General features: G+C 46.8%; 1 protein-coding gene across 1 annotated transcript; it reads right to left on the bottom strand.

Annotated features, from left to right (window-relative positions):
* Positions 1–5,054: 5,054 nt before the first annotated feature.
* On the bottom strand, positions 5,055–6,231 carry P2RY4 (pyrimidinergic receptor P2Y4). Its single transcript, XM_036271515.1, has one exon. The coding sequence runs from the start codon at positions 6,199–6,201 to the stop codon at positions 5,104–5,106; it is 1,098 nt and encodes a 365-aa protein (XP_036127408.1). The 5' UTR covers positions 6,202–6,231; the 3' UTR covers positions 5,055–5,103.
* Between the last annotated feature and the right edge of the window lie 5,983 nt (positions 6,232–12,214).

Raw genomic sequence — 12,214 nt, 5'->3', positions numbered from 1 at the left:
GTAACTAAGGAGTTTACAGGTGGGAACTCAAACAAACATACATAAATAGCAATTCAAGATAATAAATAGCAATTCAAGATAATAGTATAAGTAACAGCAAAAGAAAATAAAAGTGTCAAATGACTCATATAGATAATAATAACCATAGGAATGACCTGAAAGTTCCACTGGTTGAGATTGTGCAGAGAAGACCTCAAAGAGGAAGTGGAACTTAAGCCTGGCCTTGGAAATGAGGTGGGAAAAAGACTGTGGAAGTAGAAAGGGAAGGCATTCTACTGTGTGGGAAAAGGAAGAATAAAAGTGGAGAGGTGGGTAAGTGCAAGTCTTATTTGGAGAAAGAATGAAGAGATCAAATGAGTTGAAGAAGACAGATTTGTATTGGGGAACAATGGAAAATAAGACTGAAAAAACCCTCTTGAATTCCTGACAAAATAATTTCAATTTGTTGCCCAGCCGATGTAGCTCAGTTGGTTGAGTATCGCCCCATGCACCAGGAGATCGCTGGTTCAATTTTCAGTCAGAACACATGCCCAGATTGCAGGGCAGGTCCCCAGTAAGGAGTGTGCAGGAGGCAGCCAATCGATGTTTCTGTCTCAGCGATGTTTCTATCTCTCCATCTCTCTTCTCTCTGAAATCAATAAAAAATATACATATTAAAAAAAATTTTTTCAACTTGTCTTGTAGACATGGAGGAACCATGAAAGAGTTTTGAGTAATAGAGTAAAAGAGTGAAAGCAATGTTTGGGCCAATTCATCTGGCAATATGCATTGTATAGAATGCAATCTCGTGAAGAAAAGATTGGAGGTAAGGAAGACTAGTTAGGAGGCTGGGACAGTCAGTCAAGGATAAAGTGACAAGAGCCAATGTTAGACTGATAGCAGTGGGATCATAAAGGAAAGCCAGTTATAATTGACATGATGAAGAAAGAAATGTCAGAATCTCATAGAACAGGGAGGGAGAGGAGATAAAGTTGCCTGAGAGTTTTCAAGCTTAGGTGACTTGAGGAAAGAAGACGCCATGAATATAAATGAGCAAGACAGGTAGGGAAACCAGTTCAGGGAGTTTAGTTTTTCACACTTTGGTTTGGAAGATCCAAGTGAAACTGTCCAGTAGGCAACTGATGATACGGAGGTGGAGTTTGGGAGGAAGTTCAGCCTAGATCATGGTGTAATGGAAGTATCTCCGGGAATCAGGGGACCTTGAAGCTTAGTCCCTGCTCTGCCACTAATTTGCTAAGTCATGGGCAAGACATATCTCTGGGCCTGTGTTGTCCTCTGTAAAGTGAAGGGGTGCCCAGGCTCTAGAAGATTTCTGAAGTACTCTCAAGGACTATGAGTCAATTGAGTTTTACTCAAGTGCATATATGTTCTCTCCAAGAGAAAATCAAGGATCAGATGGGGGAGGGGGTTAAATAATCCCCAAATGCTGTAACTCTCACAGAACTTGGAATTCTGTTCACTTTAGGGAGTAAAAGATAAAGAGAAGCCAGCAAAGAGAAAGGAAGTAATAAGAGATAAAAGTAGGAGATAAATTTTAAATCAAGGAGATAAAATAAGAAACTAAAATTAAAAGTATTACAGTAAATGGGAAAAATATTTATATCAAATATTACAAAAGGTTATATGTATTTTAAAGAATATATTTAGATACATAGGCATACCACTAAGATGCCACTTGAAGAAGGATATGAACAGATAGTTAACACAAGAGGAAGTGCAAACGGTAAACATATGGGAAAAGTGTTCAATCCCATGAGTAGCCAAGGGTGTGAAATTAATAAATGAATATTTAAACCACCCAAAAAATATTTCTTATCAAGTTCAGTGCTAGAACTGCAAGGGAACTGGAACATTCATGTGTCATTGTGGCACTGCAAATTTGTGCAGTTCTTTTGAAAATCAAGATCCATAAAAATGGTCATGGTCTTTGATCTGACCTGGAACTTGCCTTAGGAACAAAATTACAAAGAAGGAAAAAGCCGTATGCATGAAGATATTCAAAGCACAGAAAAATTGGGAGTCACTTAAATGTCCAATAATAGAAGAATAGTCAAATGAAATATAATGTACTGACAGATATAATTTTATGTAGCCATTGCAATGATAAATATGAAAGACTGTAGCACAAAAAACATATTTACAATAGACTGTTTTTGCAGAATTTAAAAATATATGTACACTATGATTCCACTTATATAAAATATATATGTATGTATTATACAAACTGAAAAAGCATGGAATGTGAAAAATGAAAACAACTCTCTAGACTTTGAAAGTACAGGTGATTATTTTCTTTCACAATTTTCTTTAATGTTGTCATAGTGGAATTTCTTAGTGTTGTTTTTAATAACATTTTTAAAGAGGATATGCAACAAGGACATTCTAGAGAAGTCAAAGGCAATAAAGGTAGGGAAAAGATCATTAAAGGTCTCGTTTATGAGGTAATTTGTGTCCTTCTAGATACAAAAATGTGTAGGAAGGAAACAAGATTAGGAGAATTAAAGGGTGACTTTGTGGTGAGGAAACAAGGCGTATGGTACTCTGTAGAAATGACAGTGAAATGAATAAGATGAATAGAATGGTAGCTGGAAGAGACAGCAGGGTCAAGGTATCAGTGGTAATGATTTATTTTTATCTGGTTGGTTTGTGTGTGTGTGTGTTTTAAGACAGGATGAAATCAGTTATGGAAGAGATTGAAAATGATGAAGAAAGGTAAGCAAAAGAACAAAAAAGAGGGCCACCTCTTATTCTGGGACTGCAAGGAAGAAAGGGAGAAAGAACAAGATGGATATAGAAGTAGAGTTATCCTAAATTAAGCCCCCAAAAAGTTGAGGTATTAGATCATCTTAGTTTTGTGGGAGGCACGATAAATCTTAAGAGATCATGCAATAGGATGAAATAGGGATCTTGAGAAAGTGGAAAAGACAGAAAACAGTTAACTCTGGAATGTTCACCAGGAACTCAGGCTAAGAGGGATAGGGACCTAGATGAAATTCCTAGACAAGAAATTTCAGTGGTTTAAGCTATCCTTGTGTTCTGGCTTCATCTGCAGTCTCCTCAAGTTTAAGAGAGAGGAGAAGATTAGCCCAAGGTGAAAATCAAGGTATTTCAGGTTGGCATGAGAGGGGAGGCAGCCCTAAAGAAGCAGACCACCAAATATGGGCAGTTAGTCTCCATTAAGCATACGGGAGTTAAATGGACTGGAGAAATGGAGGAGGCTGGGTCAGTTGTGATGGAGAAAGCAGCTTTCCTGGGTGGGGCTTATGAGTAGGAGAAGTGATGGGCAAGAAGGCTATGGTCATAGAAATAAAAGGGAATGAGTAGAGATGAGCAGGCTGTGTAACACTTTAGGCAGTGGTTATGAGACTGAGAGGCTAGTAAGAAGGCCAGCTCATTTACTCCAAAAAGAAGGGGTCCCAGGTAGCAGGTTGGTCCTGGATATCTAGGGAGGAAGAGAGCACACTTAAAAGAATGCAAAGAGGAACTCATAGTCATTGAAGAGAGACCTAGTAACACCAAGTAAGCTACTAAATAAGAGATCAGAGAGAGGTTAGCAAAAGTGGGGCAAAAAAAAGGAAGGCTCTGGAGCCCAATGGGCTGAAAGGCAATTTCAGAAGGTGGTGCCTACAAGTGTGAGCCCACCCTTCTCCTGAAGGCCTGTCCAGAACTTCTTACCTCCCAAGGCTTTGGAGTTAGCTACCCAAGTTGCACACCCCCACCCATATCCATAAGCACTAAGATGGAACTGGGGCGGGGGGGTGACTGGATGAGATAGTCTAAGGGGAGCTCCTGGTCCCAGTGCCCTGCTCTGACCTCAGAATCCTAAATCCTGATATTAAAGAGCTGGTGACAGGTTTGTTATATACCTAGGGCAGGAGCTAGAGAAATAAGAGACCAGTGATGTGCCAGCTCTGGCATCAATCCCTGTCACCACCCTCAGCCTCAGCACAAACCTGCTCTATCCCTTAATGCTAGAACGTAGAGCCATAGACATGAAAGCTCTTCCCTCTCATTCTGAGCCATCCCCCTTTCCTTTCATTACATACAGGGCAACTGTCAAATATGCTCTTAGTAAACATCATAAAGGAGGTCCAGTCCCATTCCTGCTCCAAAGGCCTTTATCAGCTTAGGCCTTGCCCCTGTGGCTCTTCAGAATCCCCAGCCCATAATAAGGCTCAGGACTTCCTCTCTACCTACCAGCTCAACAGTCCCATGCCTCCAGCTGCACATGGAGACCCTGGCATGCTGGCTGCCTGGGATTGTGCCCCATTTCAGCACCTAAGTATGCCAGGCTATCCTATCTTCAAGGAGAAACCAAGACGTGGTTGTGGGTGCCACATATGTCATATCCTTGGCATCTGTGATATGCTGGTGCCCCTCCTGATTCTGGCTGCCACCCTCAGATAAGTCAGGCCAATCCTGAGGTCACTCCAGCTTCTCCACCTCTCCAGTTGAATGCTCTGTTCTGGCTGGAGGCGCACATGCTCTGCAAGGATGTGCAGGGGAAAGGAGGGGGAAGGAGGATTAGGGGAGGTTCACAGGAAGCCTCATAGGATCAAGCAATAGGACAAGCCCTGGCTGGTTTGGCTCAGTGGGTGGAGCATCGGCCTGCGGACCAAAGAGTCGAGGGTTCGATTCTGGCTAAGGGCACATAACTTGGTTTCAGTTCAGTCCCTGGCCCTGGACGGGGTCATGTGGGGAGGCAGTCAATTGATGTGTCTCTGGCGCATTGATGTGTGTGTGTGTCTCTCTCTCCCCCTCCCACTCTATCTAAAGATAAATGGGACAATATCCTCAGGTGAGGATTTTTTAAAAACAGAAAGAAAGAAATAGGACCAATGGCCCCAGGAATGAGACAGAAAAGGAAAAGGTAGAGGAGGAACAATGGTTGCTACTGCCTTTGGCTAAAAAGTAGAGGGAAACTGAAGGATGTATGAGAGATAGGGCCACACATGATTTCCCTGGCTCCCCCTAACCCTCAGAGGCAGGGCCTCTCCCCAGAGCATGGAATGAAGAAGCAGCAGCCATGTGAGCATCACCATGAGGACCCCTCACCTCTGTCTTGCACTCACCCCCTTTTCTCTCCTTTCCAGGCTGCCAGTGTTACAATCTATGTGCCCTAGGGGTAGGGCAGCCACTGCCCTGGGAGGTGGCTGTCCATCTGCAGCTGCTTTGCTCAGGCAGGGACACCAGCGCCAAGGAGGAGGCAGCCATGGGGGGCTGGGAGGAACCACCGTGGCAGAGTTTCCAGAACTGCCTTCGATACTTGTCCCCGGTGAGCAAGTAGAGCACGGGATCCAGGCAGCTGTTGGCGCTGGCCAGAGGCCGGGTCACTTTGTAGACCACATTGACAATGTTCAGCACCCGGCAATCAGCTTCCAACAGCCTTGCCATGTAATAAATGGTGCGGGTGATGTGGAAAGGCACGAAGCAGACAGCAAAGACGGTCAACACCACTGCAATGGTGCGGAGAGAACGCAGACGAGAAGACGGCTGGGTGGCCCCTGGCAAAGGCCGATACAGGCGCCTGGCCATGAGCCCATAGCAGACAAGAGTGACCAGGCAGGGCACGCCAAAAAGCAGCCCCATGATTATTGAGCTGAAGTGAACGTAGTGGTCGAACTCCTCAGGCCGAGTGGTGTCGTGGCACAAGATGGTATCCCCCTTGGAGCTGGTTGTGACAAAGAACAGGTTGGGCACAAGGCAACTGGCTACAACCAACCAAACTGCCAGGCATAGAAGGCCTGCGCGGCGGGGGCGGCCCCAGCGTAGTGCCCGCAGTGGGTGGCAGATGCCCAGGTAGCGGTGCACACTGATGCAGGTGAGGAAAAGGACACTGCAGTAGAGGTTCCAGTAGAAGAGGAAGCGGATGAACTTGCAGAGCTCGGTGCCAAAGGGCCAGTGGTTGCGGGCTGCATAGTAGTAGATGAGGGTGGGCAGTGACAGCACATACAGCGTGTCTGACAAGGCCAAGTGGAACATGTAGGTGGCCGTTGCGTCCCAGGGTCGGAGGTGAAAGATGAAGAGCCAGAGGGTCGGAGCATTGAGGACTAGACCCAGCACAAAGACAATTGCATAGCTCACAGGCAGCAGGATGAACTTGAACTCCTCATTAAACCAGCAGTCCAGCTCCACCTCACTGTTGCCAGGATCTGAGCTGGGACCTAGGGTTGTGAGCAGTGAAGACTCTGCACTGGCCATGGTCCCCCTAGAGGTGAAAAAGGCACAAGTGAGAGTATTGGATTTCCCTGCCCCCTGCCCCATGGCCACTTTCACCTCAGTCCTGACCTGGGGGGGGGAGGAGCAGAGAACAGGGTGGGCAATAGTTGAAGCATTAGTGGAAAATGAGCTGAGAGGAGTAAACCTGGGCACAACCCAGGCCAGCCGGGCCCCTGCCCACTCTCCCTTGGTCCAGCCAGGGCAGTGGTCGGTAGCAGGCAGTGCTGGAACTCAGGAGGACCGTCAGCGGTTTGGGTTGCTCCCATTCTAGAACTGACTCTGTCTTTCAGAACTTGGCTAACCGAAGCGGGTAGAAGCCTACCAGGACTCTCCAATGAGAGAAGATGCCCAGACTCTAATTGTCCCCTAGCTTGTCACAGCAGCTGTGTCCCTGTGAGGAGAGCATCTCTCCATTAGATGACTTCACCTCTCCTCTCACCCTTCTCCCAGTGTCTTTGTACTAAAGTTACTTCTGACACTTGGTCCAGCCCAGGAACCCCATCACCACTCTTACCCAAGAAACTTGGCAGGTCTCCTACCTGGTCCCCTTGAAGCTGAGCCCAGCTGACTCTGTCACCCTTCCCCTTGGCAGCCAGAGGGCATATCCTTGTGGGCGGGGTTGGGGTGGAGCCTGTCCCTCCTCCTGTCCTGGGAGACTGTCAGAACAAGAAAGGCCCATCAAGATCATCTAGTCCAACCCACTCACGGTACAGATTGCGAAAGGAGCCCAGCGAGATTACTCTTTAACAGCTTCTAAATGACTGTAGGAGAGAGTAAACAAGGAAATGTCTAAGTGTACAGATAAACAGCAGGCCACTGGAGATAAATAAAACTACAAGATGACCATACAATCTGTGTATGTGAGCAGAAACATGGAAAATAAATATTAACACGGGCAAGTACAAGATAATACACTGAAAGATTTTACAAAATCTAAACTACTCATATACTTAACTCCATGTGCATATGATTATAACACCTGCTTATTGAGCACCTTGTCTGTGCAAGGAGCTAAATGTTCTACACTTATTAATGGCCACTAGTCTCTCTATTGAGATAGGTAACATTATCATCCCTACTTTGCTGATGAGAAAACAAAGACACAGAGAGTTTAAGTATTTTTTTTAAATTAGTAGTAGGACCAAGATTTTAACCCAACCAGGCATGCCACTAAACCAGGCTCTAGCCTCCATGTACTTAATTACTATGCTTAGTCACCTCTCTAAGTCACTGGCCGTAAACCATGGAAGGGTAAGCAAATATTTCCTAAGTGACAACTATGTGCTTGGCCCAGCTCTAGTAAACAGAACAGACAAAAACTCCTACTCTAATGCAGCTTATATTCGGGTGGGAGGGAAAAGATAAAACTAACAAGTAAAATATATAGATTTTGATCATTATTACAGAGAAAAATAAAGAAGGAAAGGGAAATGCTGAAGGAAGAACAAGGGGGAAGAGAGAGGATTGCTGTTTTAAATATTAAGGTGACTTTTGAATAAAGACAAGGTGTTTGTGAAGCAAGGGAAACGTAGAAATGAAGTCAGAGAGTTTGGCAGGGACCAGATCATGAAGGTCCCTGGGAAGGCATTTTGAGTACTCTTTGGTTTTTACTTTCAGTGAATGGGAAGCCATGTAGGGTTTAGAAGAGACAAGTGTCGGGATCTGATGTACAGTTCAGAAGGATCACTGGCTAGCTCCAGGTTGAGAATAGACTGTAGGACTGGGGGCACAGGAGGCAGACCAGTTCAGAGGGTGTTGCCAATAGAAATGATGGTGGACCAGTCTGGTGGAGGTTGTGTGAAGTGGTCCGATTGTGGCTAGATTTTCAAAATAGGGACCAGATTTACTGATGTGGGGCAGGGGGAAAAGGGATGAGTCAAGAATGGCTACAAGAGCCCAGCCGGTGTGGCTCAGTGGATTGAGTGTTGTCCCATAGACTGAGAGGTCCCGGTTTGATTCGTGCTCAGGGGACATGCCCGGGTTTCGAGCTCAGTCCCCAGTAGGAGGCGTGCAGGAGGCAGCCGATTGATGTTTCTCTCTCACATCGATGTTTCTCTTTCTCCCTTCCTCTCTCTAAAAAAAATCAATAGCCCTGGCCGGTTTGGCTCAGCTCAGCGGTTAGAGCGTTGGCTTGCGGTCCTGAGAGACCCGGGTTCGGTTCCCGCTAAGGGCATGTACCTCGGTTGTAGTTTGTCCCCGGCCCTGGTTGGGTCGTGTGGGTGGCAACCACTCGACGTGTCCCTTTCACATCGATGTTTCTCTCTCTCTCTCTCCCTCCCACACTCTATCTGAACAAAAAAATAGAAAAAATGTCCTTGGGTGAGGATAAAAATAAATAAATAAATAAAATAAAAATAAAAAAAATCAATAAAAACATATTTCAAAAAAAAAAAAGAATGACTAGAAGATTTCTGGCTGGAGCAACTGGCAGAACGGAGTTGATGTTGACAGAGATGGAGTTACTGCAGGCTGCGAGAGGAGCAGGTTTGAGGAAAGAGCGGGCGCCCTGGCCAGTTTGGCTCAGCAGTTAGAGCGTCGGCCTGCAGTCCCGAGGAAAGGGTGGGAGTCCAGCGTTCAGCTTGTCAATACTTTGAGGGGTTTATTACTACATGATGGAGGAGGCGGCGAGGAGGCAGCAAGGAGGCATGTCACTCCTCCCCAAGTATTCCAGTCAACAAGGTCCCCTTTACAGACTCCATCCCTTCTTACACACCACCTCATCTCCATCACTACAGGGGACCCTGGTGTGAATCCAGCAGAGAAAGCCGATGTTTGAGAGCCAAGTGTCCAGGGATGCTCTGGGGGCTAACAAAAGTCTGTGATTATGGAGGTCTTAGGCACCTGAGGAGAGCTCTGGGCCTGGAGGCCTCTGAGAGTGGGTTGTGTAGTGCTCAGGGAGGGGAAGCAGGCTGGAGCAGAATCCACTCTAAAGGGAGCTGGCGAACAATGGGACCTCTGAACCCGATCTTCAGGTCCTGAGAATGTTGCCCAGCTGGATCCTGGCAGTCAGAGCAGGAGGCAGGCCTGCAAGGGAGGCTCTAGAATCTGGAATCTAGGACACCCGGAAGGCCCCAAAACCTGGATGGGGGAAACCTGGAGACCCTTGCCCTCTGTCAGGGTGGGGGGCACATAAAAGGTAGACGTGAAGGAAGCAGTCAGAGCCTGAGTCCGGAACAGCTGACAGCTGTGATGCTGCATAAAAGACCCAGGTGTTTGGAGCCAGGTGGAATTGAATTGAAGCCATTGTTCATCCACATATGAGTTGTGTAACCCTGGACACCACCTTGTAACTCAGTGTACTCACCAATGAAATGGGGATACTAATAGCTACCATTTAGGGTTTCCTGTATCTCAAATTGGTTAATAGATGTGAAAGCACTTTGTAAACCATAAAATGCTGCTAACCCAATAAAGTTCCCAGTAGTATGACTTTGCTCCCAGAGATGAAGCTGGCCTCTTTAGAGGACAAGTGGGATTAGAGGCTTGGTGTACATCCAAGGGGACAGTCCCATGTCCACTACGCTACGGAAGCCCCCGGCTGAGCCCACTTCTGGCTCCCGCTGCTTCAAGCTGGCTTAGCTCGGCTAGGTTTCTGTTGCTCCCTGGACACAGCTACAGCTGCTGCCGCTGCCACCACTACCACCCAGTGGCTACTTCTGGAAAAGGTCTCTGCCAACAGTCCCAAACAGAAGCCGGCTTTTGCTAAAGTGGAGGCCAGAAGGAATGGATGATTTGTGCCTGAAATACTGCTGCCCAGACTTGCTCTCTTCTGGGAGGCTCTTCTCACTTGTGGATCTGTGATTTGGGGATTACTGTGGATGTTCTCTCAGACTTCCCTGGTTCCTTTCATCCTCCTTCCCCCAAGTGGGACCCTTCCCTAAGATTTACTCGGGGAGCCTCTCTCCACTCCCCTTTTCTCATCTCCTCCCCTCTTCTCTCTCCCCTTTATCCTCCTTCTCTCCCCATCTCTCAACATCCACTCTCATAATTTAACTTAGAAGTTATGAATAATTGTAATGACCAGTGAGACACCAGCATACAGAGCTCTCTCTAATCAAAATTAATCTCACCCAGGCCGGTTTTGCTCAGCGGTTAGAGTGTCGACCCGCAGACCAAAGAGTCTGGGGTTCGATTCTGGTCAAGGGCACATACCTTGGTTGCAGTTTGATCCCTGGCCCTGGTAGGGGTTGTGCGGGAGGCAAGCAATGGATGTGTCTCTCTCACATCGATGTCTCTCCCCCTCTCTCCCTCCCTCCCACTCTATCTGGAAATCAGTGGAAAACTATCCTCAGGTTAGGATTTTTTTAAATTAATCTCTCACATTCTAATCATATTTAATTTCTACTGAAATTATGACAAATACCACAAACTGCCTTGAGTTATACTCACTTGTGTTTTTTATCATCTCTTCCCACACCAGACCCAGAGCTCCTTGAGGACAAACACCTGCTTTTACCTCTGTTTTCCCCACAGCCTTCCAAGTATGTCCCAGGTATTTTCCCCCCAATTATACACCTTATGGTCCCCCCAAAAAATGTCTTCCAGTTCACAGTTAACAAAACAGATATCTTGCACATAGTAGGTGTTCAATAAGTGTCTGTTAGATGAATGGATGACTCACTAATAGTTTGTTGAATTGAATGATTCCCACATCTATAGTCTAAGCTCTGTATGTATGGTTTGCTATAAGACATATGTTACCAGAAAAGGGACCTGGCCCTGAGCGTGTCTGCCTAGGGCCAGCTGTGTAGGTTCTTGAATTCACGCAGGAAAATTTTCAGAACACAAGTCCAGGTGAACTTTAGAGGACGTTTATTAAAACTGGGGACAGTGAAACAAGGAAGGGCTGGGAAATGAGCCCAGGCTGGTCTGCTTTGGCTCAGTAAGAAGTCAGGGAAAAGGGGGCCTTGGGGACAGGTTCAGGGGTTTGCCTGGGATGAACTGCAGCTGCCCATTGCTGCCCTGGTTGCAATCTCATGAGGTCCCTTAGACTTTAGGAGATGCACGCCTGTGAGGGAGAAGGGGGGAAGCACAGACATGCTCCTGGGAAGGAGAGCTCAAGATGGGTCCTTTGTCTTGAGCCTTTTATTTCTCTCTTGCAGGCGAGAACCTTAGGGGAGGTCTCAGGGGAGGATTTCTGCAGAATGTTCATCAGTTTGCTAGGTGTGCTCCTTCAGGGTCGTGGTCCTCACTGATTGGGCAGTGCCAGGGCAGGGGGTCCTTAGTCGTTGCAGATGCTCCTGGTGTCACCCACCTGGTTTTCCTGCTTTTCTCGTCTGGAGCTGAAATACAACCGAGGCCTAGATGTTATCCTAGGGAGGTGGCCTTCTGTATCCGCTGTAAATTGCTCTGCCAGTTTGTTCATCTATATGCCTCAGTTTCCCTATTCCACTTGTCCTGGCTTACTGGCCTGTCTTATATCCAATTGGCTATCTCATTGACATCTAGAATTTAGTATGTTTGGCAAAGTTTATTACCTTCTCTCCCCTGACTGAGATCAGTAAGTGGATAAACACCATTATTGCTGGTATTCTTCCATTCCCCCACTCCTCCAGTCTTTCCCAGTCCTCCTCTGGTGGCCCCTCGCCTTCTCTGTGATAGCTGCTGTTGCCCTGGGCAGAAAGAAGGGACCGGGGAAATCATGGTTTCTAACCTCTCTTTCGAGGTGGACGCAGGGGGAGGAAGGAAGGAAGGAAGGGAGGTGAGGAAGGGACAAGAAGGGAGGAAGGAAAGAAATGAGGGAGGAAAGGTACGTGAAATAGCGGGGGAAAGCCGCTGTGAAATCAAATGCAGCTGTGTGCTCCATCACCTACCAGCTAGACGACTGGGTACGTCTTCCTAAGCACAAATGTTCTCCTATGCAGAATGAGCATACTAGCACCTGTCTTGCTGTGAAGAGAAAATGGGGTAGCACATGCCTCAGCCAGTGTGGCTCAGTTGGTTGAGCATCTTTCCCTGCACCAGGGGGTCACAGGTTTGAGTCCTGATTCCCTGC

The sequence above is a fragment of the Molossus molossus genome, unplaced genomic scaffold (genome assembly GCF_014108415.1).
Source record: "Molossus molossus isolate mMolMol1 unplaced genomic scaffold, mMolMol1.p scaffold_m16_p_2, whole genome shotgun sequence".
NCBI classification, from domain to species: Eukaryota; Metazoa; Chordata; class Mammalia; order Chiroptera; family Molossidae; genus Molossus; species Molossus molossus.
Note: the sequence above shows the minus strand (reverse complement) of the source record. Positions and strands in the feature narration are given on the sequence as shown.

Bases quoted from the DNA above. Each gene is read 5' to 3' on its own strand.
- P2RY4 (XM_036271515.1), bottom strand. From the start codon at position 6,201: ATGGCCAGTGCAGAGTCTTCACTGCTCACAACCCTAGGTCCCAGCTCA.